The 16,880-nt window shown below is 45.6% G+C and overlaps 1 protein-coding gene across 1 annotated transcript; it reads right to left on the reverse strand.

The window, feature by feature from the left end:
* Positions 1-212: 212 nt before the first annotated feature.
* Positions 213-16,293, reverse strand: LOC132575471 (leukocyte elastase inhibitor-like). Its single transcript, XM_060244267.1, has 7 exons — positions 16,119-16,293; positions 14,816-14,875; positions 9,342-9,488; positions 5,877-5,994; positions 4,484-4,626; positions 2,131-2,286; positions 213-620 (listed from the first exon to the last, which is right to left on the reverse strand). Exons 1-7 carry the CDS (start codon positions 16,287-16,289, stop codon positions 213-215), a joined length of 1,203 nt encoding a protein of 400 aa, XP_060100250.1. The 5' UTR covers positions 16,290-16,293.
* Positions 16,294-16,880: the final 587 nt, after the last annotated feature.

The following is a 16,880-nucleotide window of genomic DNA, read 5'->3' on the forward strand; positions in this document are numbered from 1 at the left end:
TGGTCAAGGATAATCTCAAACTAGATTAACTCCAAAATTCATCTACTTAAGTCCACATACCTGCCTGAAAACAGGGCTAAAAGTTATATTTGCTACTAAAAAAGAAAGCCAGAGAAAAATGTAAGCAATACTAAAGATAGCTCTAATATAATTCTTAGTTTCCCCGACTACTGTGCTGAATAGGAGGATGTTTTCCCCAAACCGCATATTACTTAAGGTGATGAATATTTACCGAAGAAGATAATGCTCTTTGCTGCTGTATTGTTTAGAATAAAGAAGAGGAATGGATGATCTGCCTTAAACTCAAAGGGGAAGTGTGCACTCTTTTCAGCTATTTCTACCCCAGTGGCAGCAGCTGATTCCGTGCCCTCCTCATTGACTTCTACAAAGCACTTGTGAGTGACATTGGACACAGCAAGCCCCAATGTCTCAGATATCCCAGTGAAATTAGCTTTTCGCTTCTCAAAAGCGTCAGTCATTCCCAGTGACTGCAAAGCCTCATTAAGTTTATATTTCTCTTCTAGTTTAAACCTGGGAAGATACACGTCCACTTTCAAGGGGCACATGTTTGATGAACAGGTCCACTCTTCGATTTTCTTGCAGGTAAGAGATCTTTCCAGCTTGAAAGAAGAACAATAGCAGTATTGTTACTGATTGGTTGGTTGGTTGCATTTATATTATGCCATATAACAGGGGTGGCCAACGGTAGCTCTCCAGATATTTTTTTGCCTACAACTCCCATCAGCCCCAGCCAGCATGGCCAATGGCTGGGGCTGATGGGAGTTGTAGGCAGAAAACATCTGGAGAGCTACCGTTGGCCAACCCTGCCATATAACATTAATACACCTTTAAGGTCAAACTTCACCATAATCAAAATTACTGGCCAGGGAAAACCACAGACTTGTTTATATTTATACCACGCTATATAATCTCAATATGCTTTTAAGGTCAAACTTCACCAAAATCAAAACTATTGAAAAAGATTTAAAAGGAGAAATGGAGGAATTATGAAAAGATCTTTTCATAGCTATTCCTAGGTTGGTCCAAGTTTATTACAGGGTTTAGACATCTCTGTGGGAGTCAGTTTGTGTGGTGAAATACAATGCTGAACTTCAGACTGATAAATTCAGGATGGTTTTTGTAGCAAGAACTCCTTTGCACATTAAGCCACACACCCCTGATGTAGCCAATCCTCCAAGAGCTTACAGGGCTCTTAGTACAGGGCCAAATGCAAGCTCCAGGAGGATTGGCTATATCAGAGGTATGTGGTCTAATATGCAAAGGAGTTCCTGCTACAAAAAAAGCCCTGGATAGGGTGCGCCAAAAATGCAGAGATTGTCCATTCAAGGTAGTAACATAGATGGGTATTGTCACTTTGATATCTTCCTTATCCTCATATGAATTTGTCCTATGCTGAATGAGATCACTGGTCTACTGAGGACTGTGCTGTTGAACTCTCCAGGGGCTCAGGCTGAGGGCTTTCCCTGCTTTCTGGGATCCTTGTAGCCAGGGCTTTTTTTTGTAGATATAGCTCAGGGGCTTATTTGAATATTAGGCCCCTCCCCCTGACATCACCGTTGTTTCTCACAGGGCTTTTTTGGTAGAAATAGCCCATCAGGAACTCATTTGCATATTAGGCCACCCCCTGACATCACCATTGTTTCTCACAGGTCTTTTTTGGGGTAGAAATAGCCTATCAGGAACTCAGTTGCATATTAGGCCACCCCCATGACATCATCATTGTTTCACACGGGGCTTTTTTGTAGAAATAGCCCATCCGGAACTCATTTGCATATTAGGCCACCCCCCATGACATCATCATTTCACACGGGGCTTTTTTGGTAGAAATAGCCCATCAGGAACTCATTTTCATAGTAGGCCACACGCCTGACAACACTATGGTTTCACACGGGGCTTTTTTGTAGGAAAAGCCAGGCAGGAACTAATTTGCATATTAGGCCACACCCCCTGGCATCAAGCCAGCCAGAACTACATTTCTGTGCATTCCTGCTCAAAAAAAGCCCTGCGATGCCAAGGCACTGGATCATCTGAATTCAAACCCTGTAATTTACCACTGAACTATGATCCTTCCCACCAACAGCTTCAGACACCATCACATTTTTAAATTACCTGTTGTAGACTAGCATCATCCTCAGGGAGCATGATAATCATGCTTAGCTCTTCACCTTCATAAGGCAGTTCAATCACTCGAACAGGAGGGTCTTGAATTCTGGCCAGTTTAAATTCCCCACGCTGAAACATCATCGGCACCTTTTTGCTCTTCTTCTGTAACACAGCAAAGTAGAAAAATATATTCTTTTTTAATATATAAACTGCATAATGGGAATAAAATGTTGCGGAACACAGAATGGGGATATTTGCTTCCTCCTTCAAAGTAGCCCTTGAAATTAATGCAAATGCAGTACATGCCTTCCTTGAAACGGAAGGTACATTTTCCATTGCTTGACATTTTTAAAAGTAGTTTTGTTTTAAATTCCCCAGATTCCTTTATACACTTATTTTGAAAAATTTGATTAAATTTTGAAAGTTTTCAACAAAAATTATAATATAAGCCTATACAAAATGTGGCCTTACATACAAGCATATAGCATAACAGAGCAGTTCCCCTTCTCCAAGTTTAACCAGGTTCAACTAACACTCAGACCATATAGGAAACAACACGAAAGCAGGGATGGAACTCTAGCAGGAGCTCCTTTGCATATTAGGCCACACACACCCTGATGTAGCCAATCCTCCAAGAGCTTACAAGGCTCTTTTTTTGTAAGCTCTTGGAGGATTGGCTGCATCAGGGAGGTGTGGCCTAATATGCAAAGGAGCTCCTGCTAGAATTCCACCCCTGCGCAAGAGAAAAAGATATTTTAGCCCATGGACAGCCCTGTCCTCCCCAAGCTTCACCCCCCCAAATATCCAGGAGTTTCTTAACCTGGATCTGGCAACCTTACACACCCCCCCCATCCCCTGCCCATGTCCAGAGAGGAACCTGACAACCCTGAGGATGTAGATTTAAAAAATATTCTTCATTCCCAATCCAGATACAGCTTCATACAGGAAGGTTTTCCATGTAATAGGGCAAGATGTTTCCCAGGGAAACAGATTTCAATCTCTGTAACTGTGTGTGTGAGAATGCACCTCCGTCATGCATGATGTTGACTGGTGATGAACATCTGGCTGCATGGTCTTATGCACAGGGGTGGAATTCTAGCAGGAGCTCCTTTGTATATGAAGCCACATACCCCGGATGTGGCCAATCCTCCAAGAACTTACAAGGCTCTTTTTTGTAAACTCTTGGAGGATCGGCTACATCAGGGGTGTGTGGCCTAATATGCAAAGGAGCTCCTGCTAGAATTCTACCCCGGCTTATGCAAATGCAGAGCTGCACCCACCTCTGACAGGTACATATCAAAGCTGCCTAGGTATACAGACGGCATTACTCACTATATGGGATCAGATTTATATTTTACCTTTTGTTTGGCATAGTGTAGAGCCAGTTTGGTGTAGTGGTTAAGTGCAGAACCGGGAGAACTGGGTTTGATTCCCCACTCCTCCACTTGCACCTGCTAGCATGGCCTTGGGTCAGCCACAGCTCTGGCAGAGGTTGTCCTTGAAAGGGCAGCTGCTGTGAGAGCCCTCTCCAGCCCCACCCACCTCACAGGGTGTCTGTTGTGGCGGGGGGAAGGGAAAGGAGATTGTAGGCTGCTCTGAGACTCTGTCCTTGGAAGCGCAGCTGCTGTGAGAGCCCTCTCAGCCCCACCCACCTCACAGGGTGTCTGTTGTGGGGGAGGAAGGCAAAGGAGATTGCAGGCTGCTCTGAGACTCTGTCCTTGAAAGGGCAGCTGCTGTGAGAGCCCTCTCAAGCCCCACCACCTCACAGGGCGTCTGTTGTTGGGGGGGGGAAGGGAAAGGAGATTGTGAGCCGCTCTGAGACTCTGTCCTTGAAAGGGCAGCTGCTGTGAGAGCCCTCTCCAGCCCCACCACCTCACAGGGTGTCTGTTGTGGGGGAGGAAGGGAAAGGAGTGGAGGGCGGGATATAAATCCAATATCATCTTCTTCGTCTTCTTCTTTCAGCAATACTATGATTAACAAGAACCTGCAGGAGAGCTGGCCAGGTATGGAACAATAATGGTAACTATCAGGAATCATTTTGGAGAAAAATAGGTGGTGGAGCTCATCCAGGGGTTGTTAAGCAGGTGCACATACTATTCAATGGACAAGGAGGTGGAACTCTCAGAAGGAGGTGGAGCTCTCAGAAGGAGGTGGAGCTCTCAGAAGGAGGTGGAACTCTCAGAAGGAGGTGGAACTCTCAGAAGGAGGTGGAGCTCTCAGAAGGAGGTGGAACTCTCAGAAAGGTTCAGGAGCTGTGCTCCTGTGAGCTCCCACTGAATCTGAGGCCTGGTAACTGTACAGTTGCACATATTTCCCACAAAAGGCTTTCTTTCCACTTCAGCTGCAGGAAACCCCATACCTTATTTGTCCAAAAAGGCAATTCTTTGGTGTACTCTTCCTTAAACCTGGACAACCACTTCCCTTTGAAATAGACTGCATTCACTAGTACCAGAACAGTTGATGGATCCAAAGCATCAGCAAGGAAAAGGTTCTGGATTTTGCCTTTGTTTTGAAAAGAAAACAAAGAAAGTAAGCGATATTTGACGGACATATCTTATTGGGAAATCATGATAGCCATGAAATTAAAAGACGTTTGCTCCTTGGGAGGATAGCTATGGCAAACCTAGGCAGTATAATAAATAGTAGAGACATCAGCCTGCCAACAAAAGTCCGTAAAGTCAAAGCAATGGTATTCCTAGTAGTAATGTGTGACTGTGAGAGCTGGACCATAAGGAAGGAGTTGGACCAAGGGCTTTGCCACACCCCCAGCAGCCCTCATTAACCCCTGGAGAAGCCTGTGCCACCCTTTCTCCACTTCTTATGTGATTTTGGGCTGCGGGTGACTTGCTGGCCTTTTGACTGGGGGGGGAGCAACCCAAGAGAGCCCAAAGGCGAGCAAGGCCTGCTTGCGCTGGCTGAATCTCTAGCCAGCCCAAGCAGGCCTCGCTCGCCCAGGGCTCTCCTTTCTTGCGTTGGGTTGCTTTTGGCTGGGGGAGGGCATATGCTCATGAGTTATGCTAATGAGCTCCGCTACCTATTTTTCTACAAAACGACCCCTGGTATAAGCCTGGGAACTTCTAGGCCAGGGGTAGGGAACGTTGGCTCTCCAGATGTTTTTTTGCCTACAACTCCCATCAGCCCCAGCCAGCATGGCCAATGGCTGGGGCTGATGGGAGTTGTAGGCAAAAAACATCTGGCGAGCCAATGTTCCCTACCCCTGTTCTAGGCCAACCCTTGTGAAGTAATACTCAGCCAATACAGCAAGAAATGTTTTATGAAAACGTTCAATATAATATAGTAGAGGATAGAAAGGCAAATTTACTAAGGGCGTTTTCGCACTCACCTTCAGCTGGCGCGACCCCCCTCTTCACCGTGCAGGATCTGCGCGGATTTTGCACTAAATGCCGCGGAGCAGCCGGAAGAGCCGGAAGCTCCCGGCGCAAAAGCCGCTCAAACGGAAATCGGCAAAAAGCAGTTTCCGTTTGCGCAGCTTTTGCGACGGGAGTTTCCGGCTCTTCCGGCTGCTCCGCGGCATTTAGTGCGAAATCCGCGCAGATCCTGTGCGGTGAAGAGGGGGGTCGCGCCGGCTGAAGGTGAGTGCGAAAACGCCCTAAATAACAGATGACAATATATACAAGGGCGTTGTGCTGCGCTCCACATATAAGCCAACATAAATGCATCATTGTTTGCAATTTACCAAACACAGTCATTTGGTTTTGAAGCATGTTAAAAAAAAATGCATGCAGGCTTACCATTGGTTTGACTTTTAACCCACGAATTAATAGTTTCTCTGGCTTCTTCGGTGGCGTTTAAAAAGTCAACTCTTTCCATCTCGGAACAGTATAATGCCTTCGTGTTGTGTACGTATTGCTGGAGAACACAAGAGCGCATGTTACTGAGCGGGGAGCACTGAGGCTTGTCCAGTGTGCTAGAAGGGAGATAGGACTTGCACTGTTCTGATGTCACTGTTGATGATTATCATTGCAGTCCTTGTGGAAACGATGGAAACATGAACAGTTCTCTGGGAGGGAAGGAGGAAGGGAAGGCTTCTACTAATCCAGAGGTAGCCAAACTGGGGCTCAGGAGCCACGTGCGGCTCTTCCACACATGCTGTGTGGCTCTTGAAGCCCCCACCACAATGTCAGCCGGTTTGGAGAAGGCATTTCTCTCTTTAAATCACCTTTTTTCAGGCTAAGCCAGCTGGCAGCTTGGAGAATGCATTTAAAGTTGCTTTCTTTCCATCTCTCCTCCCTCCAGAAGTTCCTCAGCCATTACATCTTCCTATATGTAATGGTTGAGGAAATTCTGTTTCACTGTCTGAAGAAGAGTGCTTGCACACTAAAGCTTATACCTTGAATAAAACTTCGTTGGCCTTAAATGTGCCACTGAATTTGCCTTCCTTCCTGCTCTCAGACATCTGATATTCATGTCTTGTGGCTCTCTGATATTTATTCTACGTGGCTCTTCCATTAAGCAAGTTTGGCCACCCTTGTACTGAACCGTCATGAGGACCAGCAGCCTGCTGGAGTGACCTACTTAAAAGGGGCACGGCCAAGCTCCTGTCCCTTTGCAAGTTGCATAGATAAGGGTGTAATGACGAGAAGGCTTTTCTGCCTTCAACCTGCTGGGCTGCACCTCTTGAAGTTCCTTCCTTTGCCTCATCCTCCTTTGGTGCTGACTCAGAATCAGTCTCTGGCACAGGAGAATCTTCCCAAAGGGAGAAGTGCACAAACAGGTCTATTGAATGATGCAAAGGCAAATTTATTCTACAAAAGCTCAGCCTATCGTGGGCTAGAAGAAGACAACCGCGGATTTATACCCTACCCTTCTCTCTGATTCAGAGTCTCAGAGCAGCTTACAATCTCCTTTATCTTCTTCCCCCACAACAGACACCCTGTCAGGTGGGTGGGGCTGAGAGAGCTCTCCCAGAAGCGGCCCTTTCAAGGACAGCTCTGAGAGAACTATGGCTGACCCAAGGCCATTTCAGCAGTTGCAAGTGGAGGAGTGGGGAATCAAATCCAGTTCTCCCAGATAAGAGTCCACACACTCAGGGCTTTTTTTTTTTGTAGTAGGAACTCCTTTTCATATGAGGCCACACACCCCTGATGTAGCCAATCCTCCAAGAGCTTGCAGGGCTCTTAGTACAGGGCCTACTGTGAGCTCCAGGAGGATTGGCTGCATCAGGGGTGTGTGGCCTAATATGCAAAGGAGTTCCTGCTACAAAAAAAAGCCCTGCATGCACTTAACCACTACACCAAACTGGCTGATTTCGTACGTGGTGCCACATATCCCTTGACCAGCCTCCTATTCCAGGAGTGTCAGCCTAAGCAGAGTGACACTCTTCCAAACCCACTGAAGAAAGGGGCTCAGTGGACGATCCTCTGCTTTACACGCAGTAGGTTCCAAATTCAATCCTCAGCATTTCCAGTTTATAAAGATCAGTCAGTAAGTGATGTGGGAGAACTCTGCCTAACACTCCAGAGAGCCTCTACCAATCTGACTAGACAATGCCAACTTTGATGGATTCATGGTCTGAGTCAGTGTAATAGAACAAAATAGGAGTCGATTGCACCTTTAAGACCAGCTTAGTTTTATTCAGAACGTTGGTCTTAAAGGTGCAATCGACTCCTATTTTGTTCTACTACTTCAGACCAACACGGCTGTCTGCTTGATTCAGTGTAAGACAGCTTCATGTATATTTATGTCCCATTAGATTAAGAGATCCATTGTTTATTTCCACTGGTTACATTTCCCCCCTTTCTGGATGATCTTCATTAACCGTAAACTGTGTGCCTACCTGCTCCTTTGCCCAAGATACCCAGCCATTTAGGCCAGTATAGTTAGTATATGCAGGGGTGGAATTCTAGCAGAAGCCGCATTGCATATTGGACCACACACCCCTGATGTAGCCAATCCTCCAAGAGCTTACAAGATTCTTTTTTGTAAATTCTTGGAGGATTGGCTACATCAGGGGCGTGTGGCCCAATATGCAAAGGTTCTCCTAGAATTCCACCCCTGAGTATATGCATCCAATCAAGATTTTAAAGGCTCTGAATATTCCCCCCCCCCCCAAAAAAATATCCTCTCATTTTGCAGACTTCCTCATGCAAACAAGTAGCACTCATTCTTTCCCTGAATTATGTACTTGTGTACACATCAAGAATAAGTGGACCAAATGTTTGCACAAGTCAGCTGCAGCTATGAATGTGGCAATAAGTTTGGGGGGGGGGGGGGAAGAGGCAGATGCATTCCCAGAAACACCCATGCCTGTCCCCATAGAAGTGACCAGTTCATAATAAACAGTGCATTCCTATGCAGAGTTGCCCCAATCTACAGCAACCAGAGTCATCTAGCTTCAAGAGCAGACTGGAGTAATTCTGCAGAGGGTTGTATTGAAAGTTGCTTAGTGAAGTCCCATACCTGGATACTTGTTCAACAAGTTATGCATAGATGAAGTATAGGAGTTATATGGACCCATCTCCCATCCCCTCTGAAACTCTACACTTGCATTTTGCACAGATAAAGCAGGAGTCCAATGGCACCTGAAAAACTAACATTCATTCCAGCATATGAGAGTCAGGAGGATTCGCAAAACCTTTTTTTCATTTTAAAAAAAAAGGTAAAGGTAGTCCCCTGTGCAAGCACCAGTCATTTCTGACACTGTGGGGTGACATCGCATCATGAAGTTTTCATGGCAGACTTTTTAACGGGGTGGTTTGCCTTCCCCAGTAATCTACACTTTCCCCCCAGCAAGCTGGGTACTCATTTTACCGACCTCAGAAGGATGGAAGGCTGAGTCAACCTTGAGCCGGCTACCTGAGCCCAGCTTCCGCTAAGATTGAACTCAGGTCATGAGCAGAGAGCTTGGACTGCAGTACTTTAAGGCGCCACTGGACCCCTGTTTTATTTTTCTGGTACAAACTAACATGGCTTTCCATCTGGAAAGATCATCACAAGTTCTCCTGACACGTGGATTCTCTGCTTCAGCCCTTAGTTCCGCTCCTGTATTAAGAAATAAATGCAATTGCTGTGCTGTTCTTTAACTGCAGTGTCTTTTTGAGTCAGTTTATCAAGATGGGACTTAAAGTGGGAGTCCCCTGACTCAAATGACAGTGCTGTAGGTTCTCACTCCAAAGTTCTGTTGACCATCTAGACAGCAGATCATAGGCAACTTCAACAGAATGACATGTATTGGAAAAAGTCCTTCTTCGACTCACCTGCATTAATTGGACTCCCATTGCGCCAAACAGTCTGTTCGCAATACTTAATTCGTAGTCCTTGTTGGGCTTGCTCATTTGTGACAATAACGCCTGGAACTGGGAATGAACATCTTCAGGTTTTTCACTCTGCAGTTTTGTAGCCGTCTGGGAACAAAGGAAGAATGTATTGGCGGGACTGGTTGAGTGCTGGCAAAGTGGCAACCTCCTATCTTGGGCTTCGCACAGTTGTAGCCGCAAGAATCTCCGAAGTAGCAAAGGAATAGCACAGGAACAGACATTCCTAAATTTTCTGGAATAGATTTTCTAGCAGGAGCTCCTCTGCATATTAGGCCACACACCCCTGATGTAGCCAATCTTCCTGGAGCTTACAGTCAGCCCTGTACTAAGAGACCTCTAAGATCTTGGAGGATTGGCTACATCAGGGGGGCGTGGCCTAATATGCAGAGGAGCTCCTACTAGAAAAAGAGCCCTGGATAAAAGCATATATTCCCAGGGATGTATACTAGTTTACCAGTCATCTCCTCTTCCCAGGGAACTCTAGAAATTGTAGATTGTGGGAAGAGGTAGTTTGTCTCTAACAAAGAATTCTCAGTGTCTTCACCAAAGTAAAATGGCCAGGATCCTTTGAGGAAGCTACCGTTAGTGCAATTCTAAGCGGAACGACATTTTCCTAAGCCCGCTGACTCCAGCCTGGCTGTATCCCCCTCCAGGGCTTTTTTTGGTAGAACAAGCCCAGCAGGAACTCATTTGCATATTAGGCCACACCCCCTGACATCACCATTGTTTCACACAGGGCTTTTTATAGAACAAGCCCAGCAGGAACTCATTTGCATATTAGGCCACACACCCCTGACATCACCATTGTTCCACACAGGGCTTTTTATAGAACAAGCCCAGCAGGAACTCATTTGCATATTAGGCCACACACCCCTGACATCACCATTGTTTCACACAGGGCTTTTTATAAAACAAGCCCAGCAGGAACTCATTTGCATATTAGGCCACACCCCTGACAGCACCATTGTTTCACGCAGGGCTTTTTATAAAACATGCTCAGCAGGAACTCATTTGCATATTAGGCCACACCCCCTGACAGCACCATTGTTTCACACAGGGCTTTTTATAGAACAAGCCCAGCAGGAACTCATTTGCATATTAGGCCACACCCCGACAGCACCATCGTTCCACACAGGGCTTTTTATAGAACAAGCCCAGCAGGAACTCATTTGCATATTAGGCCACACCCCTTGACAGCACCATCGTTTCACACAGGGCTCTTTTGTACAAAAAGCCCTGCAGGAACTTGTTTGCATATCAAGCCACACCCCCTGACATCACTATTGTTTCACATGGGGCTTCTTTTGTTGAAAAAGCCCAACAGGGAATCATTTGCATATTAGGCCACACACCCTGATGCCAAGCCAGCTGGAACTGCGGTTCATGTACATTCTTGCTCAAAAAAAAAAAAGCCCTGCCAATTGGTGCTGCTGATAATAGATGCACTGCGCATGTGTTCCTAGTGCTGAGTGTGGTCTCCCCGCCCCATATTATGCTTCAATATGTATATGGAGGTTTTTTGTCTTTTAGAATGCTTTTAGAATGAGAGCCAGTTTGGTGTAGTGGTTAAGTGTGCGGACTCTTATCTGGGAGAACAGAGTCTGATTCTCCACTCCTCCGCTTGCACCTGCTGAGATGGCCTTGGGTCAGCCATAGCTCTGGCAGAGGTTGTCCTTGAAAGGGCAGCTGCTATAAAAGCACTCTCAGCTCCACCCACCTCACAGGGTGTTTGTTGTGGGGGGGGGGGAAGGTAGAGGAGATTGTGACCGCTCTGAGACTCTGAGATTCAGAGTATAGGGCGGGATATAAATCCAAAATCTTCTTCTTCTTCCCTGTTGTATGGTGACCATTGAACAGTCAAGTCAAGCCACAAGAGAGGCAGAATATAAATATATGAATTAATAAGTCTACTGTGGGAGATCCCTGAAATTAGCAATAGAGCCATATTTCCTCCTGCACAGTAAAAAACCCCTTCCTTGTGGAAGACCTTTCAATGAATAATTTTGGACGAAGAGTCTCTCAACTCATCCTCACTGTATGACCGAGAGCTCATGTATCTTTATCAAGTGAATATATATTGCCTTCTTAATGCATTCCACTTCCTTGTCATGTGAACTTGGGCTGTCAGCCTCTGGGTGGGGCCAGGAGTTGTTCTGGAATCACAACTTTTGTAGGGTTTCCAGCCTCATATCAGTTGCCAGGTGGGGCCTGGTGATCTCCTGCTTTTACAACTGATCTCCAGGTGGCAGAGATCAGCTCCCCTGGAGAAAATGGCTGCTTTGAAGGGTGGCCTCTATGTAGGGGTGCCAAGTTCCAGTCAAGACAATGTGCGATTGCGATTTAAAAAAAAGGCCAACACCATGCTGGGAATTATTAGGAAGGGAATTGAAAACAAATCAGCCGGTATCATAATGCCCCTGTATAAATCGATGGTGCGGTCTCATTTGGAATACTGTGTGCAATTCTCGTCACCGCACCTCAAAAAGGATATTATAGCATTGGAGCTGCCAAGGCAAGTGATAAATGATAGAAGAACATATAAAAAGTTGACAGAAAAATTGAGAGACAATGGAATGAGGTTTAGATGGATAATACCTGAAGGCTTGAGCTTTGAACTCCAGGGGAAAAGAATCACAATTACAAATGCACAGGATATGCGTAGATTTTTTGAAGAAAATAAAGAATTTGCACCATGATGGATTACAAATTATTGTCTTGAAATGTAAATGGACTAAGTTCACCACAAAAAAGAAGGGCAGCATTTCATTGGATTAAGAAACAAAACTGTAATATAATTTGTTTGCAAGAAGTGCATATCAAACAAAAGGATTATAAATTTTTATGGAACAAACAAATTGGGAGTGGAATTTTCTTCATTGGCTGAACAGAAGAAAAGGGGAGTGTTTTTTATATTAAACAATAATTGGAGCCAAAATTAGTATTTAAAGATAAAGATGGAAGATTTGTAGCAGTAGAGACAATATTAGATGGGGAAAAAAACGTTGTTATTGGGACTCTATGCGCCTAATGGTGCAAAGGATGTTTTTTTTAAAGACATTATACAACAGCTTGATGAATTGACCTATGACCAAGTTTTGATTAATGGGAGATTTTAATGGAACAGTTAAGAACTCAATGGACAGGTCGGGAGGGGAAAAAAACAATAGTAAAGAAGGAAAATTGCCAAAGTCTTTTTTTAAACTGGTTAAACAAGAAAATCTGGAAGATATATGGAGGAAATTTAACCCTGAAGTTCGGGACTATACTTTTTTTTCTGCAAGAAGAAGAAGAAGAAGATATTGGATTTATATCCCGCCCTCCACTCCGAAGAGTCTCAGAGCGGCTCACAATCTCCTTTACCTTCCTCCCCCACAACAGACACCCTGTGAGGTGGGTGGGGCTGGAGAGGGCTCTCACAGCAGCTGCCCTTTCAAGGACAACCTCTGCCAGAGCTATGGCTGACCCAAGGCCATGCTAGCAGGTGCAAGTGGAGGAGTGGGGAATCAAACCCGGTTCTCCCAGATAAGAGTCCGCATACTTAACCACTACACCAAACCGGCTCTCCGGAAAAGGATATTATAGCATTGGAAAAAGTGCAAAAAAGGACAACTAGAACGATTAAAGGGTTGGAACACTTTCCCTATGAAGAAAGGTTAAAACGCTTGGGGCTCTTTAGCTTGGAGAAACGTCGACTGAGGGGTGACATGATAGAGGTTTACAAGATTATGCATGGGATGGAGAAAGTAGAGAAAAAAGTACTTTTCTCCCTTTCTCACAATACAAGAACTCATGGGCATTCAATGAAATTGTTGAGCAGTCGGGTTAAAACAGATAAAAGGAAGTACTTCTTCACCCAAAGGGTGATTAACAGGTGGAATTCACTGCCACAGGAGGTGGTGGCAGCTACAAGCATAGACAGCTTCCAGAGGGGAATGGATAAGCATATGAAGCAGAGGTCCATTAGTGGCTATTAGCCATAGCTTATTGTTGGAACTCTCTGTCTGGGGTAGTGATGCTCTGTATTCTTGTGCTTGTGGGGGGGGGGGGCACAGTGGGAGGACTTCTAGCCCTACTGGTGGACCTCTTGATGGCACTTGGGGTTTTTTTGCCACTGTGGGACACAGAGTGTTGGACTGGATGGGCCATTGGCCTGATACAACATGGCTTCTCTTATGTTCTTATGTTTGGTGGGCCGCAACCTGCTGGCAGGAAAGAAGCTGCAGGGGGATCCGGCCCCCCAAAGAGTCCCGTTGGCATGCAGCATGATGATGACACCCGGAAGTGATATGGAAAACTCTATGGAGTTTCCCACAATTTCCTAGAGCGTCCCTGCATGACTTGCCTGGTGCAGTATGACCAGGGCTTCTTTTGTAGCAGGAACTCCTTTGCATATTAGGCCACACACCCCTGATGTAGCCAGTCCTCCAAGAGCTTACAGTGTGAAGAGCCCTGTAAGCTCTTGGAAGACTGGCTGCATAAGAAGAGTGTGGCTTAATATGCAAAGGAGTTCCTGCTCCAAAAAAAAGCTCTGGGTATGACACTTTTGGGTGACGTCTTCATGCCACATGCACGAAAAAAGTCCTCCACCGGCAGCCGGTGGGGACTTGGCAACCCTACCTCTATGGCATTGTATCATGCGGAGGCCTCTTCTTCCCTAAACCCTGACCTCTCCCAGCTCCACCCCCAAAGTCTCCAGGCATTTTCCAACACAGACCTGGCAACCTTAGATCTCCGTACTATAGAGATCAATTCCTCTGGAGGAAATGGCGGCTTCAGAGGGTGGACTCTACGGCATTACATTCCCAGTGAGCTCCCAACTCTTCCCAAAGTCTACCCTCTCCAGGGATCGATCCCAAATCTCCATGCATTTCCCAAACTGGAGTTGGCAACCGTAGGCGTCCCTGCTTGGATTGCCCAGTTTAATAACGTCTATATTTCCAGAGGAAATTACTTAATGATTTAACAAAATCCCATGTGAGATAATTATTGTCCTTTAAATAATATTATATATAATGTTCTCTGCTGTTTTAGCCCTCCCCCTTAAAGGCAGACAAATGGATAGATACAACCAGGCTTTTTTGTAGCAGGAACTCTTTTGCATATTAGGCTCTGATGTAGCCAACCCTCCAAGAGCTTACTGGGCTCTTCTTACGGGGCCTGCTGTAAGCTCTTGGAGGATTGGCTGCATCAGGGGGTGTGTAGCCTAATATGCAAAGGAGTTCCTGCTACAAAAGAAGCTCTGGTCATATGCTAATTTTTGAGAAAGAGTTCTTATGAATTCCCATGGATCTTGAATGCCATGTACACCTCTAAAATTAAGTTGGAAACATTTCTCTTTTTTCCTAATGGATAAGTACCCCTCCAGATAAAGAATTTAGCTGTTGTTTCCCCATCACATCAACAGGAGATCTTACCGTCGGTTCCACACTGTGCTGTTCGTATCCTGAACTCTTGATCTTGTTGAAGTGAAGCACCTGAAACATAAACACCGTATGACTGGCCGCTCGTGATATTGAACTTACCTTGCGGCTTTGAGTTCCAGGCCAATCCACAGTGCACCAAGCATTTTGTGTGAAGCAGTCTACTCCGTTTCTAGGCTCACGCGGCACCTTCGCTCAGGACAGACCACAGCACCTCTGGGTTATCCCAGATCCTTAAATGGTGCGTTGCACCGCTGCCCACCCATAGGCTTTCTCAGCTGCTACTCCAGCCACACGACATAGACTTCCAGAACCCATTAGGAAGCTCCCAGCTCTCTTGTAGTACCTTAATGGCTGTAAAACAGAACTTTCGAAGAGAGCCTTCAGAATCCCTCGGTGGTTTTTTGTAGTCTGGTTCTTGTGGGTTGGGATCTCATTGCCAAGGTTCACACAAAATGCTCAGCATGCTGGATTAAAAGTTTATTGCCATTGAATATGGAGGCTTCTCTCAGTCACCATGGCTAGTAGCCACTGGCAGACCTATCCTCTGTGGATCTATCTAGCCCCCTTTTAAAGCTGGTTATCCCTCTGGCCACTATACCCTCTGGCAGCAAATTCCACATTTTAATAACTCTCTTTGTCAAGAAATACTTCCTTCAGTCCATCCTGAATCTACTGCACATCAGTTTCGTTGGATGCCCTCAAGTTCTCATATTTTGGGAGAGGGAGAACCTCTCTATCTGGGGCCCCTCAAGATCTGGAACCAGCCCCAGTATAGTGGTTCTGCTTGGTCAGAATTCTGCTGGGGCCTTGCCCCCTCTCCTACCAGCTGTTGGGGGGAAATGGTACCAAAATTAGGAGAGGGAATTAGCCATGTCCTGATGCACTGACATTACTCCTATGTGCCCGAAAGTGATGTAAGCACACCACTATAGGATGCACTGATGTCACTTCTGGTGTGCACAGGAAGTGAAACCAGCATGTTGCTGGTGATTTCAGTGAGTCACCAGCGAGGGCCTCCACCACCTTGTAAGTCCCACCCAGGCCACAATCCAAAGTGGCATTCAGATACAATAAATGGTGGGTCCCGAATGACTTTTAGGCACTGACCCCACAGTGTGAACACATTCATTTTAATCTCTATAACAAGAAGAATGTCTTCTGACATAGCATAAAGAAATCCAGCAGCGTCTGGGCAAATAGCTACTTTTGGACAAATATTTCTCAATCTGGTCTTATTCCTCTAGATTCCACAATCTTTTCTCAAGTCTGCTTCAGAGCATTGTAGGATACCTACCTTTTCCATCTGAACTTCAGTGTCCCCTTTTGCACCGAGCATGAGCATGGCCAGAGCTGCCGTAACACTCATGGGGGAGAAGAAGATGTTTTCTTCACCAGCATTTTGCTTGCTCAGCTCTTTGTAAAGATCCAAGCAAAATTCAGTGTTGGCAGCGCTGAGAGAGTTCATCTTGAAGCTGACACCAACCAGGACACCAGCAAGCTGATGAAAGGCAGGTGGAACAGAGAGGCTTCAGGACTCTTCCGTGTTTCACTGAGAAAGCCACATATATATTGTTTCACATTAATCCATGAGGCGTATTCCCTGATTGGCAAACATGAGGCCCTGAGGTGTGGCTAATATTCCCAGGAGCAGTTTTCTAGATGAGATAACATGGTTTTACATAATGTCGATGTCTGTCTTACTTTGTTTAGTCCACTGTATCCTTGTTTTCTTGTTCAAGTTACTGACATAGCGATAACGATAACACAACACTATTATTAAGTGATAGTGCAGAGACACTCTGACTGACAGAATTGAAAGAAGGTGTTCTAAGTTGCTAGTTCTAGGTTGAGAAATTCCTGCGGATTTGAAGGGGATGTGTGGAATGTGGGGTGGAACGCGGTCCTAGAAGTTCATCATACAACTTTGAACCTGTGTCCCATTACCAGACTCGATTTCCCACTCACCTTACGCCGCTCTCATATTCCTCTTCTCAGCAGGGCTTCCTTCCGATTTCACACTATCTGTTCCGGGGCTGCAAGTAAAGTTGGCGTTTTC

The sequence above is a fragment of the Heteronotia binoei genome, chromosome 7 (assembly GCF_032191835.1).
Source record: "Heteronotia binoei isolate CCM8104 ecotype False Entrance Well chromosome 7, APGP_CSIRO_Hbin_v1, whole genome shotgun sequence".
Lineage (NCBI taxonomy): Eukaryota > Metazoa > Chordata > Lepidosauria > Squamata > Gekkonidae > Heteronotia > Heteronotia binoei.

Excerpts from the sequence above, each read along its gene's own strand:
- LOC132575471 (XM_060244267.1), bottom strand. The coding sequence starts at position 16,289 with ATGAACTCTCTCAGCGCTGCCAACACTGAATTTTGCTTGGATCTTTAC. Across the intron at positions 9,489-14,815 it reads AGCACAGTGTGGAACCGACG|ACGGCTACAAAACTGCAGAG; the intron begins GTAAGATCTCCT and ends CTTTGTTCCCAG. Across the intron at positions 5,995-9,341 it reads TGGGAGTCCAATTAATGCAG|CAATACGTACACAACACGAA; the intron begins GTGAGTCGAAGA and ends TGTGTTCTCCAG.